Source organism: Berkeleyomyces rouxiae (genome assembly GCF_048999995.1).
Source record: "Berkeleyomyces rouxiae strain 22BRR77 chromosome Unknown BrBRR77_ptg000012l, whole genome shotgun sequence".
Classification (NCBI taxonomy): domain Eukaryota; kingdom Fungi; phylum Ascomycota; class Sordariomycetes; order Microascales; family Ceratocystidaceae; genus Berkeleyomyces; species Berkeleyomyces rouxiae.
Genome location: NW_027396502.1, coordinates 1,785,654 through 1,805,077, shown reverse-complemented (window position 1 = coordinate 1,805,077; position 19,424 = coordinate 1,785,654). Strand labels below are relative to the sequence as shown.

General features: G+C 50.2%; 3 protein-coding genes across 3 annotated transcripts; all 3 read right to left on the bottom strand.

Annotated features, from left to right (window-relative positions):
- Positions 1-589: 589 nt before the first annotated feature.
- BROUX77_007817 (uncharacterized protein) lies at positions 590-2,835 on the bottom strand (the record flags this gene model as incomplete). Its single annotated transcript, XM_073752953.1, has 2 exons — positions 590-2,137; positions 2,233-2,835. 2 exons carry the CDS (start codon positions 2,833-2,835, stop codon positions 590-592), a joined length of 2,151 nt encoding a protein of 716 aa, XP_073602110.1.
- Positions 2,836-4,146: 1,311 nt separating this feature from the next.
- On the bottom strand, positions 4,147-5,820 carry BROUX77_007816 (uncharacterized protein; the record flags this gene model as incomplete). The annotated part of the gene is made up of 2 exons (XM_073752952.1): positions 4,147-5,317; positions 5,396-5,820. 2 exons carry the CDS (start codon positions 5,818-5,820, stop codon positions 4,147-4,149), a joined length of 1,596 nt encoding a protein of 531 aa, XP_073602109.1.
- A 720-nt stretch (positions 5,821-6,540) lies between these two features.
- On the bottom strand, positions 6,541-9,996 carry BROUX77_007815 (uncharacterized protein; the record flags this gene model as incomplete). The annotated part of the gene is made up of 10 exons (XM_073752950.1): positions 6,541-6,578; positions 6,641-6,746; positions 6,814-6,898; positions 6,975-7,079; positions 7,150-7,824; positions 7,880-8,107; positions 8,175-8,764; positions 8,831-9,013; positions 9,068-9,342; positions 9,429-9,996. 10 exons carry the CDS (start codon positions 9,994-9,996, stop codon positions 6,541-6,543), a joined length of 2,853 nt encoding a protein of 950 aa, XP_073602108.1.
- Between the last annotated feature and the right edge of the window lie 9,428 nt (positions 9,997-19,424).

Sequence of the window (19,424 nt, the reverse complement as noted above, 5' to 3'; positions counted from 1 at the left end):
TTATTTCGATGATCCTCTCTCTTTTTCTCTTTTTTTTTTTTTTTTTTTTCCCTACAAAGCAAGGTGTCTTATGGTTACTGTCTTATTTTTGTGGCTGAAGCGAGATATACTTCTCCCCTCCGCACTCCTGTTTTATGTGTTTGTTTATCTTTCTCTTTTCCCCTTCTGGAGGGCATCCTCTTGATCTTTTACCACCAGCCTCGTGTGAAAAGTGGCAAGAGATCTTCTTTTCCCTATTTTATTTTTACCTATTGATATGGGTTGATTGGCGTGATGCTGCTTGGGCGAGGAGTATGAGTTTGTTGTTTGTCTGATAGCTTTTTTTTCTTTCTTCTTGTTGCAGTTTTCATCATGGTATCTAGTTACCTCAAATCAATAACGGCCACTAGCTTTTTTTTCTTTCAATCTGGGGAGTACTCAAACATGCGTGTGTATCTATGTTTATGTGATTATATTGACGATGGTAGTTGTACATATATTTTGTGTGCTATTGTACACGATTTTTCAGCACTCTGATCCTGCAAGAGAAAAGAAAAAAAAGAGATGCCCAGAAGGTCATATCTCGTCTAGTGTCTTCCTGCCCTTCCCCTTACTCCTTGTTCTCGTTGCCGGTAGGTGGCGCACCGATGCGGCTAACTAGATGCCTGAACCGCTCAAGCGCGTCCGGGTCCTCGACAGTATAGTGCGTCTTCTTGCCAAACTGCGCTAGCGTCTCGTTGTCGACATCGGCAAACTGCTGTGAGCGGACAAACTGCGCCAGGCCCGTCAGACCGGTGTAGTCGTAATCGGGCGAGTCGACCTCGCTGAACGTGGTGATTTGCTGCGCAATGCAGTAGCCGGCGCGGATGGACGGCAGCACGCCAATGGCCGTGTACGAGCCGCCGGCCACGGCCAGGCGGCCACCAAAGTGGGCCAGGAGGTCGTTGTGCGCGGCGGCCATGGCGTGGCGGTGGCCCTTGACGTGCTGCGGGATGCACTCGTGCGCGACGTGCGAGCGGACCATGGCGGGCGTCTCGGTGATGGAGAGGTGCTGGCGCAGGAATTGGCGTGCCGCCTCCTCGCCCTCGACTTGCATGGCGTCGAGATCGCGCGGCGAGAGGTGGTCCCAGTGGTGGCCGCCGACAAGAACGGAGAGCCTGGTGCCGGGGGCTTCGTGGGCGCGGATGTGGGTTTCGGTGTCGGGGCCGTGGAGATTGGAGTCGACGAAGACGCCGAGCACAGGGCCCTTGACAGAGGGTAACGGAAGAACACCAGTGTAGTTGTAAGGGAGGTCAAGCTTCTGGTCAAAGTAAAACCCGACGTTGAGCACGGTGACAGCTTTGCGGCTCGCTAAAGTAGGCAGGAGGGATGTTTCGGGGGCATCAGGGTTAGGGACAAGAGATGCAAGGTGGCGAGAGAAGATTGTAGAGACGACCTTGTCAAAGACATGCTCAGTTGTGGCGCCAGTAGTAGATGATGCGGAAGTGATCTTTATGTTATCATCCTTCTCATCATACTTCAATGATGTGGCCCTTTCATTCTTGAGGATAGTGATGTTGGGTTGGGTACTAAGGGTACCCTCCAGTGCCCCGATAAGAGTTTGCATTCCGCCAGGGAAAACAAGAGACTCGCCCAGGCCCATGTACTTGATGTAGTCCACGACAGCAGGATCGTCACCAAGTTCCTGCATAATTTGAAGATCCTGGACTGGCACCATGCGTGTCTCATCGGGCTGATCCCGGCGATACAGCTGGAAGTATCTCGTGTTCAGGAAGCTCTGCACACTAAGCTGCTCAATATCGCCGCCATATATCCCGTGTGCCATTGCAGAAATCATGCTCTCGAGCATGGGCGCGCTGTGTTCCTTGCCGATGCCGAGACTTCGCAGCCATTCGGCCACTGTCATGTCATCTTCGTCCTTTGGGAACTTGGCCAGGCCAAAGCGCACCTTGAGAGTCAGAATCCAAAAGGCTAGGACCGACTTGGCCCAGCCCTTCCACGCCGGGTGCAACAGCTGCTTTAGCAGCAGCGGCGGGGGAATGCGAAGTAGATGTGAAACATTATACTCTCCGTTCTGATCTGTCTGGTTCGGTTGAGCATCTAGGACAAACTTGGCGCCGGGGACAGTCACACATGGGTGGATTCCCAGACTGATGAGCTAAGAGAGAATAGTTAGACAAATATATTTGGTGAAGACAGGAAGAGAACAGATGAGAGGGATCAGGATGAGGGGAAGGCTGGGAAGCCACTCACCATATCAGCCAGAACAAAGTCATCAGCGCGTGTTGGCGTAGACGTCAATGATCGCAGAGTCTTGGGCCCGTTCTCAATGTACACTGGCATCTTCGACTGGGGATCAATGGCCGTTTGGGTGTCCATCCAGCCGCCCAAGCGGTTGCTGGCTTCAAAGACGGTGATCTTCATGTCGGGGTTCTCCTTGGCCAGATAGTATGCCGTCGATAGGCCCGTGATACCACCGCCAAGAATTCCAACGTTGTTTGGCATTGAACTGAGTTCCTCGAGCACCGGAAAGCGCCCATCGTCATCCTCGTCTTCATAAGCTAAGTCGTCCTTGTCGTCGAATTCCTCATCCTCGTCCTCCTTCTCCACGGCCCTGTCCTTTTTGCTCTGGTGCTCCACCTCGCCAAGCCGACTGGAAGCTAGCGCGGGAGCCGAAGACCGCACTGTTGAAAAGCCCGACGACGACGCGGCAGATAGCACGACCAATGCCGCCGCGCTCGACGGCCGATATCGCACAAGCGCCGGGCGGCAGAGACGTCCCGCAGCAAGCCGCGTGAGCGAGGCTGGCGCTCCGCGGCACAACGAGCCGCGGGCAAGCTGAGCAGCAGCCTGCATGATGGCGTTGGCGGAGTTTGGCTCACAACGAGGAACCAGGAAGAAATCAGCCGGGCGCGGTCCAAAAGCTGGCGGGCGGATTGGAAGATAGCGAGTTAATTGAGCAGCGGATGACCCAGAAGAAAAGGAGAAAGAAGAAGGCCAATCTATAAAAAGAAGGCAGAGAAAAAAAAAGTACACTTCTATCCTATTTTTGCACGTCGTTCTTGCCAAAGATTAGAACAAAAAGCTTCCCCCCGAAAAAAAAATCCCACATGCTCTCATTGCTCGCATGTCGTCCAGAATCGGCAGTTTCCCTTGTCTGGTAGTTACTAAATAAAGCTTGGCGCTCAGCAAGGCTGCACTTCAGCCTGAACCCACTGTCCATTTGGAGCAGACCCCAAGAAAGCTTCGAGAGCAGCTACCCCAAGCTGGCGCGATCCACTTTCCACTTGGGCCAGGTATTTAGTTGTATCGTATGCTGTAACTAGATAGATGGCGGCTGGCACCGGGGTATTAGCCACCACCGCTACGATATCTTCAGGCAAACTCTGGCCTACATTATCTACAGCACCATCATAGCAAGGCTATTCAATCAAAGCATGGATAGACAAAACAATCATATACACATAATCTACATGACCATCTATCATAGCGAAACAAGAACAAAAAACAAACAAACCCCGCCAGCGGAAGGGTCCGTGACTGTGATACATCTCATATGCCAACTAGCCGTTATACGCCCACCCGCTAAACTCCAATACCCAAAGAATAAAAAGAACCCGAAACCTAATATGAACAAGGCGTGAATATGCACTGAGAGCAAGACACAACAACACTCTCCCGATATCTCGGCGGGCTTCGGCCTTGGCCAGGACCGAGGGCCCCGAAAGACGTAGGCCAGGAGCGCGGCGCCTCGAGAACAAGAGCTGGGATCAACACGCCAGAATCTGGGGCGCTGAGACGGCGAATTCAAATGCAACGATGCGAATCTTCTTTTTTCGCGACATGACGGTGGTATGCTTTTCGTCTGTTTTTCTTTGTTTTTCTCTCGTTTCTTCTTGTTTGTCTTTTTGTTTTTTTTGTTCTCTTTGTGATTTCATTGAATTCCTTTCATATTTGCAGAATTTCCCTTTCCCGTCCCTTTCATTGCAGTTCATGTAGCTCCTCGCCTTCATCCCCCCACCAACTTCATATACCTCCCCTCCTTTGTTATTTTCCCAGTACTTTCTATTCCCTCTCCCGTCTCTCCAACGGCATGCAGTCCTCTGTGTCGTTTTCATCTGGACCAACCGGGGGTAGCGGCGAGGGAATAGACAAGACAGAGATGCCTTACGCAATGTCCACATCCTCCGGCTTGACATGCACCGGCTCCTCCTGATCAATGACAAACTTACGCTCGCTGACGTGCTCACCGCCTGTAGCGGCGCCACCAGTCGGTGTCCACACCTTGTCTTTGAAGCCGCCCTGCTGGCCTTCATCGTGAGCAAAGGCGCACTTGGGGTTCAAGCATGGGTTGAACTTGCACTTGGTCTTGACGTGGGTGAACTTGCAGTCGGCTGTTGTGCAATCGGCGCCGTTGAGGCACAGCGGCATCGACGGGTGCTTGAAGGCACAGTGCGGGTTGTGGCAGTTGGGGAAGAACTTGCAGTCCTGCTCTGACTGGTGGGCCAGGCGCGCCGCAGGCGATGGATGGCGGCCGGCACACTTCCAGTTCTTGCAGGCAGCGCCAAAGCTACAGATATCCTTGATGTCGACGGTTGTACCAGGGGGTGCTGCTGGTGACTGGTGGGCAAATTTACAGTCCTTGTTCGTGCAGCGCAGGTTGAACTTGCACATTGAGTCTTCGGGGTTCATTTGCTCGCGCTTGCCTGAAATGTCAACGTCCTCGCCCTCGGCACCATCGGTCTGCATTTCATCACCGTTCTCGTTGCGCTCGGGCTTAGCGCCGCTACCGGGCGTCCAGGTGCTGTGGTTGTTGTGATTGCCTCGTCTGCTGTTGTGACCACCACGGCCTCCGCCGCGGCCACCTCGGCCGTGGTTGTTATGCATCATTTGTTGTGACAGCTGGGCCATCATGCGATTTTGCTGCTCCAGTAGAGCAAACAGGTCCATCTGGGACGGCTGCTGGCCGGGAACACCGCCCATGGCAGGACCTCCCATCGGGCCGGCCCAGTTGTTGTTCATGCCGTGAGGCAGGTTGACAATATTCTGACCCATGGCAGCGGCATTGAGGCCAGCTTGCACACTAGCTGACCGGTTGTTCATGTTATTCCGGCCGCCACGCATGTTGTGGTTGTTGCGCATTCCCGGACCCATGTTGTTGGGTCCTCTGTGCGAGCTGATGCGCTCGTTGCCAGATCCTCTTTGTACGCGGTGGAGTCCGCCGTCCACTGACCGATCCATGTTCTTATTCATCTGGTTAAACATACGACGATCACGCCCGCGGTTATTCATGTTGCCGTTTCCATTGCCGTTGCGCATCGATTTGGGACCAGTAGGGCTGGAAATTAACAGGTTAGCTGAAATCACCAATACAGGGGATAATAATAATATTCGAGGGGGCTGGAGCGGCACTCACACGTTCATCTGCGACATATCACCGGACATGTCCATGCTATCGGCATCGCTCATCATTGTGGCATCGCCCTGCTGATCCGAAGCTCCATGGCTGGAGAACATGGTTGAGATACCGGGGGGGGCAGCATTCGCCGGAGCTGTGCTGGCGCCGTTGATTCGTGCGTTTTGCGCCTCGACCTCGGCGAAAAGCCATTGTGAAAATTCGCGCGCTACGGGGTCGTCGGTGCTCTGGCCCAGCAGCTCCTGGGAAATCTCGACGGCGATTTCGTCTTGCGACCGGCCGTTGACCAGCATCAACACAATGTATTCGGCCAGCGAGGTGTCATCCGGGTCACCGCTGCCCCAGCCGATTTCTTCCAGCTTGGGCTGCACAGCGGCATTGAGCGCCTCTGCCAAGGGCGTGTTAGGCTGAACCTCGATGGGCATAGTGAAGGCGCCTTGTGGAAGCTGGAATGCGATCGGGATAGAGTAAAACGGCAGATGATGCTGAGCAAAATGCGCGAATGGAACCGAACCGATGTTCTGTTGGCTTGGTGGAGAGTTGCGCTTGGCAGTCGACTGTGCTTCGCTCGTGTTCCTGGAAACTCAAAACTGAATAAGGCTGAGCGGAAAAGGAAGCAGGACAAGTCAAAGAGAAAATGAAGGATACAGCAAGGTGCGGGCGTGCAGGTAAACGAGGGGGACTCGCTAGATATAGGGAGAAGCTTGTAGACGAGAGGCTGTCAGGTTGAAGAGGCCGTCCTGGAGCGTCTGTGAAAAAAAAAAAGGATTTATAAGGGCGACGGAGTCAAAGACCAAAAAAAAGTCTCTTTTTTATTTTGGATTTACTAAGACAAAGAAATGATGTTTGCAAGGGAAGAAAAAACGCGTCGATAATCAGAAAACGCAAGGCTCTTCAGGAATCAGGGCAAAAAAAAAAAAGATGAGCAGTGTTCTGCGTTGCCGTGCTTGGATGATTCTGGTCAGCCTGTGTCAGCGCCACATATTTGTCAGCAGCCAGCCCGTTGTGGCGTTGTGGCGTCATAGCATCTTGCTTGCTACCCCAGAACTAAGGCGGTCAGGACCTGCATCCGCATCTGCATAGAGCCCAGTACATCCTAATGCGTCGATATCTTATGCCCTTGGGTCACATAGACTGCCCCTTCTCTATTCCTCTTCGAATCTGCTCGCTTCAATCTCCGTCTCTACACATCCATTGTCAGCAGTGCACAACATTTGCAATCATGGAAACTAAACGTAAACTTACGCCATAGGCGATTTGCGCTCTCCGAAATGACCTTTGCTTTGGCAAGAAGCCGATTAGATCGGTTCTCGTCCTCGTCGCCCTGTGTGCGTATTTTGTTTGGCTCCGCCTGTAAAGTTGTCAGTTAGTTAGCGTCATGTTGCCGAGGCCTTACCCTTTGTACCGGTCTGCCTTACCTGCATCAGAATCGGCACCAGCTCAATCGGTGCAGCATTTGCCACCGAAGCCACCGTCTTGAATCCATTGTCCCAAAAGATTCGTCTAACGTCATAAATTCTGTCAGTCACGTCGTTCTGTTCTCGTCCAGACAGCAGTCCATTTTGGACCAAATACATACGCTGTTCGGCTTTTGATGAATGTAATCTTGGCAAGCTCAAGTAAATCTGCCCGGGCACCCGCTTTCAGTCGGTCCGTGAAATGATCTAGCACGGCGCTCAATGCCCTACAGATGTGTACACAGTAGATGAATTAGCATACAACCTTCAAGTTCAAGGAAAACCTGCCAAACCTACCCCCAACCCATGATGTCACAGAACTTGACCATGCCGGCTGCAAAGCCCTGGCATGTCTGTGAAAGGGTCTGCACCATGCCCCGTGGCATATCGTATCGCCGAGCAACCATATGAACTGGTACTTCGTTGCATAGGTCACGCAATTGGAAAGCCAGGTAAAACCGCTTCAAGATTCTCGCCTGTTCTTTTTCCTCTGGCGTGTTTTCGTGCAAAGTAGCGCCTCTGGAGAGCTGGATCAAGTGAAACATTTTGATGCCGACAACCTCTAGTACCCGCTGCCCGCTGTCGTCAAGCTTCTCGGCCTCGTCCATAAAGATTTGCCAGTTGACAACGACATCAGCAACATTGATGGGTGTGAAGGTGTAAAATATATGCAAGTCTCCGTCCATGACAAACGACTTGAGGGCTCGCTGAAGCTCGCGGTGGATGAATAGACCATCTTCTGGGTTGAAGGACGATGCCACAATAGCATTTCCCAGTTGTGTAGCCTTGTATTCTTCCTTTTGCTGGTCATGCGCAATTAATTCCAGTTTCTGTAGCTGGTCAATACATTTGGTCGTCAAACTGGAGAGATCCATTGATTCATCAGAATGGTAGAGCAGGGTTTTCGATAGATAGTCATAAATGGACTCAAATGTAGCTACGAGACGAATGGATATTGCTTCCAGTAGCGCCCTATGAGGAGATTAGCATTGCAAAGTCCCGGTTTGCATGCGACTTTGGGTCATACCTTTGTACTCTACGTTCGTCAGTGTTAAGAGAGCTAATAATGGCGGGTAGATCAGCATGCATCAGATCTACAACATGCTCAAGCTCAGCTTCACGACAACACAAATATGTCTCACCAACTTCATCTTTTCCTTTTCGCCCAGCACGACCTCGCATCTGACGCAACATGGAAGGCCCAACAAATTCGCGGCCCATACGAGCATTGTGAAGAATAACCCGACGGGCGGGCCTTTGATACATGTTAGTCATTGCTCAAGCGTAACAATCCACATCTCTTCAACTCGCAGTACACTCACAGATTGATGCCCGCTGCAAGACTACATGTTGCAACACACACCTTGAGGACGCCCTTGTCGTAGGCCTCCGCTATCATATCTCGCTCTTCAGTCGTAATACCGGCATGGTGAAATCCAACACCATGAGGTATCGCCTCTGCCAGTACATGGTCCAGGCCAGTGCTAAGACCTGCCAGTGCATCGACGAGATCCAGTCGTGGCTCTAGTATTTTGAAGGGTAGTTTTTCAGGGTCTGGTAAAGCACGGCTTATCCATTTTGCCACGGTCTCGCAGCCCGACCTGCTGCTTGAAAAGACAAGTACTCCGTAGCCTCTTGTCGCAGTTTCACAAGCCAAAGCCACAACTGCATTGAGTACTGGGTCTTTGAATTCGCTATGAATTGATGGTCTTATTGCTCTGATAGCTCGTGGGGCTTGTTGGGATAATTGTTGGGTCCCAGCTCTGAGCTCCTTTGCTGTTTTGATCAGGCTAAGAGTGTTGGCAGCAGGATATATTTTGCTGTCATAAACAAGATGTTCATCAATGGGTACAGGTCTATATTTCGTGACATAGGCATGACCATCAACCCAACGGCCAAGAAGCTCGATATTCTGAAGGTTTTGCAAAGGCCTAGTTAGATGGTGTTTGTGTACTGGCCGCAGCAGAGATGGACTTACCGAGATCGTAGCACTCATACCGATGATTTGGATTGGTTGGGCAATAGACAGTAGCTTCGATGTTAGTAGTTCCATCAAATATCCTCTGTGACCATCGTCAATCATGTGAATCTCATCCAGTACTACAGCCTTGAGGTCGAACACATGGCCTTCTTCAATGGCGGTGTTGATCATTGAATTAGCCTAGATAGGTTTTATTAGCACATACACATACTCTTTGGGCTAGACTTCTTTCACCTTTTCAATAGTGCACACAGCAATCTCAAAGTCATTCCAGGTCGCCTTGAGCTTGCTGCCACCATGAAAGCCAACAACTCTTATAGCATCTGCATCTGCCCTTTGATGCCATGCATTTCGGGCACGAGCTTGTTCTGACATTTCTGTGCCGGGCCTCTTTGTGTTCTGGACCAGATTGCGAAGCCATCTTGTTTTTTCAAGGACCAGCGCAACGTATGGCAGGACAAGAATAGCCTTGGAGCGTGGCTCTTGGAGAACTCGTCGAAGCATCAATACTGAATAGATGAAGCCGTGTCAGTTAGTACGGCCCTATCATTTGAAAGCTAGCATCATGTATAGAATCACGCTTGTTCTGCCTCACCTTCGGCAACAAGCGACTTGCCACCACCCGTAGGCGCACTGTATATCAGATTTTTCTCTCCAGAGAGCACATCTGGTGCCATGAGGCAGTTCCTCTGCCATGGATATATGCTCTTGACGCCGAGATCGCGGAATGTTGAGACTAGAGTAGGCGGAAGACCAAAGGCTTCATATGCCAGAGACAGGGTAGGATCAATGTCATCGGTTGGGGTAGCACAAATTTTCATACGCTGGGAGTACTCTGAGGGCTCTCCGGAGTTTAGATCCTTATCAACAGTAAGCAGGACTATCTCGCTGGGAGACAGCCGCGGGAGCTTCTTGGCGTTGTTGAAGGGGACACTGGATGAACGAAACACCTGCGGTCTTTTGATGTTTTCTTTTCCGAGATGGTTCCCGTTGAGGCCTGGTTCAAAGGCCTCGGTCAAGCTCCGTTTGGAGCCCACGGCGGGCAACACGAAGGACTGTTTGTGTTGTTCATTGTGGACATGCCGCGTAGCCGCACTCTGCCGGGCAGCGTCCACCGACGTGGTGTGGAAGATTTGCTTGTTCATTCGATTATTGTTATTCATAATACTATAACGGCGTCGGGGCAGCCGGCAGAAACTAGAAGGCCCTATTGCAGATGTAGTTGGCGCTCAAGACTCGCAAGCCTATAGTACCATGTGGTCAGCGCAGATTGAGCTGTTGATGTTTTGCCGGACATGGATGGACCCCACCGAGGGAAGGACGCCTAGCAACAGCGAAACAGAGGCGACACAAAAACAGCAGTGGGTTAATAGCACCAGAATGACACAGGTCGGGGTGGTATTTTACAGCACAATTGAAGGCCGACCGCCAGTGTAATACTTGGTTTTCTTTGGACTAGATGTTTTTCACAGGTGACCACACAATTCTGCCTGGAGTTGGCAACCTCCGAAGCTCCATCTGCCTTCTTTTCTGAGGGCGGCCATTGTTGCCCGCCAACACATGCCCAGGTACATCCTCTTTTATCACACTCGCTGTGTTGCGTGTAGTGTATACCTGGCCTGCACAAGTACCGTGTGCCAGCTGCCACAAGACCTTGCCAGCTGGTCCTGTCCATTGCCGACTGCGCGTGTCACCAAATCGCGGCGGCGGTATGTTTCTCACGTGACGCACTTTCCTTGGCGTTGCTCTTCACATCCAGGGGTGACAACGCCGCTATATCAAATCGTTTAATTATACTGCTCGCAGCACGGAAATCTCCCTTGCCCCTGGCCTGCAAAGAAGAAGAAAACAAAATGCACCAGACAATAAAGGGACAGATCACGAAACACACGTTATCAAGAGCCAGATAAAGAGAACAAAGACGTCTGCCCACGTATGTACGTACATACATATACACATCTCCACGGATGAATTCCCACTCAGAATCAGCAGCAATCGTAGCGGCCTGCGTGAAGCGGCGCCGAGGGACAGGCAGGATTCCCCTCTGGCCCAAGCACCGCTTCAAGGAAGACTGCAAGGAAGCAAAATGGCCCCAGGCCACGATTTAATGGACGGACAGGCAAGCATGACAGCCGAGATAAAGCAACGACACCTCTTCTCTTCAAGTCTGCGTCCAAGCAGCACCAAACAAGACAGCCGACTAATGTCTGGTCATTTAACTACAGGTATAAAAATACACCAGGTTCTGTGCCGGCGTCTACGTGCGTCTTCATTATATGTCTTGTCCTTGTCGTCTGTATCTTCAACTCCAAACCAAATCCCGCCCACCCCAGCCTCTGCATAATAAGGCTCGTTAGCTATGGCGCGTGGTGCTACGTCGACGCTTCGTTCCTCAAGGCGAATGAGTGCATAAGTAGTTGAACCTTGCATAGTTATCACCCCCATCACCCTCACACACTACCAAAACACCGTCATGCCCACCTCTACAGCGGAGCAAGAAGAAAGCATGACCAACTAAAAAGAAGGGAAAAAAGAAGAAGAAAGAATATCGCCTTGTTCTGGAGCCATTGCTCCACAAAAGCAAGAACTAGCAAAGCAGAACAGACAGCGAGACTTGGTCTGTCTTGCACCACACATCAGATCACATTATATGCTGGTTTTTATACCTATACCACACACACAATGGCCCCTCGCCTCGAGTCTGTGCATCCATCTCGCAAACTGTTTCTGTGTCTGTTTTTTCGATACATCCATCACACATCACTGATGAAGGCTACAATGCTTCATTTCCGCCGCCCCTAGAAGGTCCGGCGAAATCACCACCAAATGGCTACTGGTTTGGTGGTGTACTATCCGAAGCCCCGCGAGATTCGACGTTGATCTCTCTTTCTCTATGGTAAGCACGATTCTCTGGCAAGTCCCAAGTTTCAGTTTCAAAACTTACCGCCCGCTTAACCCAACCGGGCTAAAACCCAGGCAAACCACAATGCTGGGCTGTGCACCAGGCTTCATCAGATGGGTTTAGCTGGGTTTGTGTGGTTTCTAGTGGGGTTGTCAACTGTGTCATGCTTTTTTTTTTCCTTTTTTTTCACTTGGCCTTCACTCTATATTGACTCTGACCTTGGCGTTTTCTCCCGGGCTTTCTCATCTTGCCTGTCTTACTCTCTGCTAAGCTAGCTATCTCGGCCCTCTTTGCCCCAGCCAGCTTTGTCCCAGCTAGCATTGCTTTGGTCTGCTTTGCGCTTAGCGAGAACCTTGCCTGGCCCAAATACAGGCACACGCGACCAACCCAACACATTGCAATGGCCATGCATCGATGGCCATTGTACAAGTAATTATACATGCGCACAGCGGAGTTTAGGTGGCCACAGGAGAAACAAAACAACACACATGCATGCAGGTAGAGCTTCTATGAAATATGCATCAAGATCGTCTCGCTCTCAACAACAATGCCTCTCCACAACAAATGTATCAGGACGCAAAAGTACACATGTGTTGACAGATTGGAGTTGCTCAGAGGTGCGGCGTGTTCTCGGAGTTATCCTTTTGGTGCAATTTAGGGTTAACCACACTATGCTGTACTGCCAGCTGACGCTCAGCTGAACATGGCGAGGGCTAGTTTGTCGCATGCTTCCTTACCAGCGTCACTAAGAAGGAAATCGCCATCTCCAGAACTCGGTTTACACGCCGAAATACCTTAAAGAAGAGCGCAAAAATCGATGCAATACGCTTGCACGGCTCCGAACTTTCAGAGGAACACAAATTTGACGGCTTTTAATTGTTGCATGCTGCACTACATGTCTCCGAAAACAGCGGCTTTTGGCTGTCGCGATGGGATGAGGTGCGAAAATGAGAACAAAGAATGGCAGCAAGCCCCAAGAAAAGCATGGGAGAGCATGGGGGACGGGGGGAAAGAACTTGCTTGGTTATTTCCTTCTTTCCTTCCCTTGCCCTTGCCAAGGTTTTTTCCTAAAAGTGGACACCTAAACCAGCTGCTAGCGCCACACCCTTCAAGTCTTATCCCTGGAGATGATACGTCCATCCATGAATCCATACCATACATACAGTCAACACATACAGACACAATACGCATCTATGTACTATGTATGAGCTCAATGGGACAATCTCCTACCTGTGTCGTCTACGCCCTCGACTCTGGGCCCGACCTGCGCGACTATCGACTGCGGGTGCTCTCTTTTGGCCTGGCCTGGCGGTATGAAGTCATTGTTGGTCCGAATCAAACCACCTCGCTGGAGGCCGCAAGGTGAAGCAAGTGAAATGCCAGAAACCATGCATGGCCAACCTATTACCCCTCGCCGCGTCCAGATCGAAAGCGTGCCGTTGCATCAGTGGACCTAGCGACTTCGCGCAAGTTCTTGGTCCTGTCGTACGCGGGCGCATAGTACATATATGCATTCGGTTTTCTTGCGTAGTGTTGACTCGCTTCTACAAGGACATGTTTTCTGTGCCATGATATAGAGCGTACACCTGTGTAGTGTACATGGCGATGTGTAGTCTCGCAACAAAGCAGTATGTAGTGCTACAGGCTACTCTGGGGGGGGGTTATATAGTTAGTCGATCTTATGTATGCTTGACTCAACACCTGATGGGCCGACCGGTGCTCTCATACGAAAGGAAAGCATAATGATGTAGAACAAAACCGGAAAGAAGCCATCAAGACTAGCACGGGGGGATGGAAAGGGAATCCAGGGACCGAAAGTCTCGATAAAAACATGCTTCCTTTAAGTCCAGTTTATGTTTCTCTCGCTAGTAATCGCATCGCCTTCCCGAGGTCTTGTTCTCCTTCTCCAATATGTATCACAGTGGCTACATCCTCTCTCGTGCTGGAATTTTAATGCCACAGAAACACTCCCACTTTCCAGGTTGGGCCGTATTTGGCTGAAGTACATGTACTTTAATACAAGTAACTCATTATAGTTACTAACTACAACTACATGCTCCCTGTTCATCCCATAGCACTGCCCGAGACACAAAGTCCAGGAGCTATGAGTCGGCGATGTGCGTTTCCAAGCATAACCAGCAAGGTGGACTATGGGCAAGTATTTTTTTGTTTTCCTTCGGGCAAATCGTGCAGCTTGCGTTCTATGAAATCTCATGGCTTCCACCGAAAGGGAAAAACAAGTCGCCATATCCACGTGAAGAAAATAGGTGGCCAAGGTCAAAACAAAAACTCGGTGTTCACGCAGAAATCAACTAGCGGTATTTTTCGAGTCCCAACAGGGCAGGGATCCAAAGAACAGACCAATGGGCTTCTTGGAACCCATCATTTGTTTTCAGCGGGCTAGTTACAGGGTGACTCGGCTATGGTGTATAGGATGGGAAAGTGTTGGAGCCCCGAGGTTCTACAAAGCACTAACTAACTAGTTAGTTAGTCGACAGCAAACCTACGGTGACAACAGACAATGGTACATGTAGTCATACAAGGCAATATTCTTGTTCCAGTATACAGGGCATAGGAAGATGAAGAGCACAAGTGTAGAAAATCTCTGCCTCCGTCCTGCAGACTGCGAGATGACATGGCCCACGAGAAGTGGCGTCGAGATGGCGCTGAGACTTGAATCACGCCCTCGGAGCCTACTACACGTAAAAGTGCTGGCCAAAAGCCATACAAAGACCAACAGGCTGTGTGTGACATGGGCTCCGGGCGTAGGTATTTAGATTGATGCTTGCTTGTGGTGCTGGTAGTAGGCAGTACCCCTCATCAACCCCGAGAACGGCCACGAGAGGTGATGCAACCAGACAATGGGTATATTTAGCATGTGCCGCATGTATATATGTGTATATGTTCATGTGTGTGTATATGTGTGCCAGCAACTGCTGCTGTGTGATGCAAGGCAATGTTGATTTGAGTCTTGTGGCGTGAGTGCTATTTATTTCCAAGAGTATACATACACATCCAGTGTGGCCAAGGAGAGTCAAAGGGGAATAAAAAAGACGCATCATCCGCCTGTCTATCATATCTCAATCCCTCAGACACACGGTGGCATTTTTTCCAACCTCACCTCCTTCCTGGCAATGAGCGAGCAAGAACTTGAAGCATATACCAATATCAAAGGAATATTGGAAGAAAGAAGGGGCATATAGCCGGCTCCCCCTCTCTCCAGATTGCTCTGTTAAGCATGGTCTGGCCTGGTGTGTTCTGTCTTGCTCTATTGACGCCGCCAAAAGCCAAAGGAAAAAAAAAGCCAGAGCCAGGCCCAGATCAGGGCCCACCCTTCGAGGAGCCACATCCTGGCTGCTGACCTTGTGTTGTTCTGGGGCTCCAATTCCTGTCAACAGCATCAACATGGCTACTGGCAGGGATCAAAGGGCAGAGCAAAGGGTTCGGTCCATGTGAGCTTTTAAACAGAAACCTTGAAGAAGAGGAGCCAGAGGAACAAAGAAGGAGGCCATGGGATGGGGCCAGCCAACGCCCACAGCCGGTTGGACGTATCGTGGCTCATGCTTCACGTCCTGTTGTGCTTCCTGCTGGGCCTTGTTCGGCCATGTCCATTTTGACCTGCCCATGACTGATTACTCTTTTTCTTTTTCGTATTGGTTCGTGATGTTCTTGTTAGTAGAAGGAAACTGCTGGCAGACTTGACTTTGTCGTGAACTGGTTTTTTTAGGCCCTGAATTTTTTATCTCTGATAGTTTGCCATATTCATTCCCTACGTGTCGTTGTTTAAAATAAGGGGCAGAGGCGGGGGGCAATCTGGTAGTTTTGCGTAACAACACAAGCTTCCGGTTACGAGATGAAGTCGGCATTTTTTCCTAATTTTTTCCTAATTTTTTTTTTAGCACACTTGTCGGATATCAAAGTGGTGCATCCCTTAGGGTTAAGACAGACCCAACATCACCTCGTGGAAAGTCCGGCGTATTGTAAGCGTGGTGCACAGCCCGGATTGGGCGGTTGGTGAGCAGAAAAGTCAGAAAGCATGAAGCTACAAGATGCTTGTATCTTTTGACTAATCTGCTAGCTTTTTGTTTTGCAAAGATGCACTTTTGCTGGCTTTGTGAGCTCACCATTGTGTGATGGGGGTTGAGTCCCTTAGGGTTCGGCAGGGCGGTTTAGACCATGTATGTGCCTGCAACAGCCTTTGCTCCTTCTCGGCCGATGTACCTTTGTACCTCCCTGTGTGTCTGTGTTGATGTGTTAATATTGAAGAATTCTTCCTCCCCCTCTTTTGGCAATGAGAGTGATGATGGGCCTGGATTGTTCTTTTGTTTTGTATAACTAGTTAACTCACCAACGAGAGAAAACACACATCTTCATATCTTTGTCGCCCATCTGCGACGCCTACAACTTGTCGAGGTGTGTGTATAGCCAGACTTTGACATAGAAGACTCTTTTCTTAAAAGAGGGCAGAGAGCACAAAGTTCACAAGCTCCGGAGCCACAGCCCAAGTCCCTCGGCCACAGTCCTAAAATACTAAGCCCTGCGGGAGTGAGAAGCGAGAATGAGAATGAGAGCGAGGTCAAGGGTGGATACACACAATAGCATGGACCAATGTGGCATGTTGTACCCTGCAGTAGCAGCGGTAGTATAGTCTACCTGGGGCTCGTGGTATCCCACTATGGGGCACCATGTAGCTGTGACATGACATGGGGTGATCTCTACCGCGAAGTTGCCACTGGCCTGGGACGGGACATCCCCCTGGCTGTTTTGTTTGAACCCCCATCGGCCAGTCGGCTGACGGGACCTGAGGTCTGCTTTCACAAGAATAAGTGGTAAGCTAAGTGCACGTAGAAATCCGGCGAGCCTGTATCGTTGCAGCTTTTGGCCACGGGCAGAGGAGTTGACGTCGAAAACGACACAAACACGCAAGGCGCTGTGAAAATATGCATAGTTACATGTAGATATAAGTACTTTGTTCTTGTATTATGGCTTAATAATTGTGGGGGGATCATTAGTAGCCACTAAGAAGCAAACCAGAAGAAAAAAAGTGAAGCCCTATGCAAGAGAAATCACCCAGAGAATCTGGAGGCTCAATCCCCACTAAAAAGTTGACGCCAAGTCGGGTAAGTCGTTGTCGTCCTCGGCGTCTTTTTTTCCCACTTGGCGTCATCGTTACCGCATATACAAAGTGGTTTCTTCAGTCTACAAGTGCATGCAGTCTTATATTTGGCACTTCTCGTGGTGTAAAAGTCAGGTTGAAACAAAAAAAATTAAACGCAGGGGAGATGCAGTATAGTTGACGTTCTTGTGAGAGAGAAGGAAAAAGAAAAAGAAAAAAAGGGCCAAGACAGAGTGGAAAGAGCTTTAATGAAGATTTCTCCATCCCAGCTCTGTTCTTGGTATGCTTACGGAGGCCTTTTTTTTCTTCTCTTCACAATCAGTAGAAACCACAGATTGTTGTAAAAAGTAGAGACGTTGAAGTCGATCAGGCTTTCTCTCTGTGCGTGTGTGTGCGTGTACCGGTACCTTGTCTGCCCCATGATTTTGGACTTGGACTCAAGTATCTGTACATCTGTGCAGCTGGTCTGTGTCTGTGTCATGTGGTGTCACAGACATTACAAACTGGTTGGCGGATTAGATCCCCTTCATCACACCAACAGCCAGGTTCTGACTCAAAAGGCCGACATGGTGTCTGGGAAATCGACGGAATAGGAGAGGATAGAAAAGTAGAGGGATGTCGGATGATGTGGTTGTTGACAAGTCGAGAGACATGCCGCAAGTCCGGCCAGGAACTGGCATTGTAACAGAGGTGCACATACACACATAACATAAAGATAAGAGCGACCAGAGGTAAAGACAACGACACGTCTGTCATTCTGATTCCCCCTGCAGCACCAGCATTCCGAGGAGAGAGGCGAAGAGAGCCAAACGGCGAGAAAGACGTTCTAGTAAGAGAGCGAGCTGACCAATTACTACTGGTGCAGGCATGCCCGGCTCTCGTTCAAAACAAGAATGCCCAGGCTAAATTGACCCAGTCGATTGCACCAAGAGCCAGGCCTCAGGGCCTCGGGGCCTCAGGGCCTCAGGGCTGCATACCCTTCCCCGCAGATCATGTTATGTGAGTGAGGTTGTGGTGCAGGGAGACCAAGCAGCATGAAGCCGACTGGTTTTTTTTTTCTTTTTCTTTTTTTCGCTCCTTTAAGTCCGATTCTGAGCGTCTGGATATTATCACTTGTCTTTTTTCTATTTTTACCGCGATGAAGGTCGGATCGAAGAATGACCTGGAATGAATGTTCAACTCAACTCGGGCGCGTATCTTTGTCTTACAACCTTCATACAACGTGTGTCTTGGAAGAGAAAGAGAAGGGAGCTCCCTGAGGATCTATTCGTTAACCCTAAGCGGGCTGCCAGACTTGACATCATCTAGACCCTTCGCCTGCCGATTAAGACTAGCATGGTATCAAGCAAAGTTACCGTGCCGATTTTAGTGGGACCCTGTTTTGCTTGCCACCCTTGAGCCGTGATTGGCGGGTTTTGTAATGGATGGTTAAGATGGGCTGCTGGAGATGCAGTTCTGGAGAGGTGCCAACTACTCAAGGACGACTAGACTGGAGGCTTGAATATAAGCTGCAGTTGTTTGTAATCGTGTAGTTGGGCGTTGCTTATTGCCGCAACCAACCAACTATATGGTACTGTATGTATGTATGTTCATGGTATGTGTGCCTGTCTGTACTGTGCCTGTACATATGTACATACATACATATGTGCCAGCCCGTCCGCCCCTTGTTTCCGTCATCTATGGCTAACCTGATTGCTGGTCTCTTGAGGCTTGAGCGCGCAGAAACAGGCTTCTTTGCCTGCAACTAACAAGAGGAGGACAATTGCACTGGGCTGAGTGGTGAGTGCTCTAGGTACATATGTAACTATCGAGAGGCCTGTAAAGGTTTTCCTGCCCATACAGTGTAACTAGTGGAAAATCGACCGCCGACGTGTGCGAGTGTCGCCCCAAGTCTCAGCCAGGCGGAACGGGGACAAGCTTGGTAAAATGGACGATACAATAGAGTGCCGACGACAGCCATTGGCGTCGCGGCGGAAAACAGAAGCACTTGTGCACCAAGAAAAGAAAACGGAGGGCTGTGATGTTCGGTTATTCGAGGCTCGACAAACTGTCATAAAGTCGCAGCCGGCAAGGATCTAGATGTATTGTGGGGGATTTCAAGCATCGCAGCGTCATGGTTGTCGGTTCTTGTTTCCACAAAGGTGCGCCAGGATAAAAGATGGCAGGACATGAGATAGTGTACAACTAACGAGCCAAGCACGCACAGAGACGCAAGTGTGTATAACTGTGGTACATATGCATGTACCTGTGTGTATCTATCGAGGCATTTTGCATGGCGGGTACACAAGTGTACTTGGCTGCGCCAGTCAATCAGTGTCTGCAGACGGTAGATTTACAGGCTCTGGCTCTGTGCTATGGCCGGCCAATCCCGGCGTCTGGTGTATTGGCTTCTAGGCGCCTTAGAGTGCTGTATAGCTGGTATCGTTAGTGGGTTCTCAGCGGGCGTGCTCGTAGCTCCGCCGTTCGCTGTGCCCCCTGGCTTGCCAGAAAAGAACGACCCGTCTCAGACTTGGCACTTGTTTTCCGTGTCTTCCTGGTGTACCATGCAAAGTATATTTGCACTTGTCATGCGT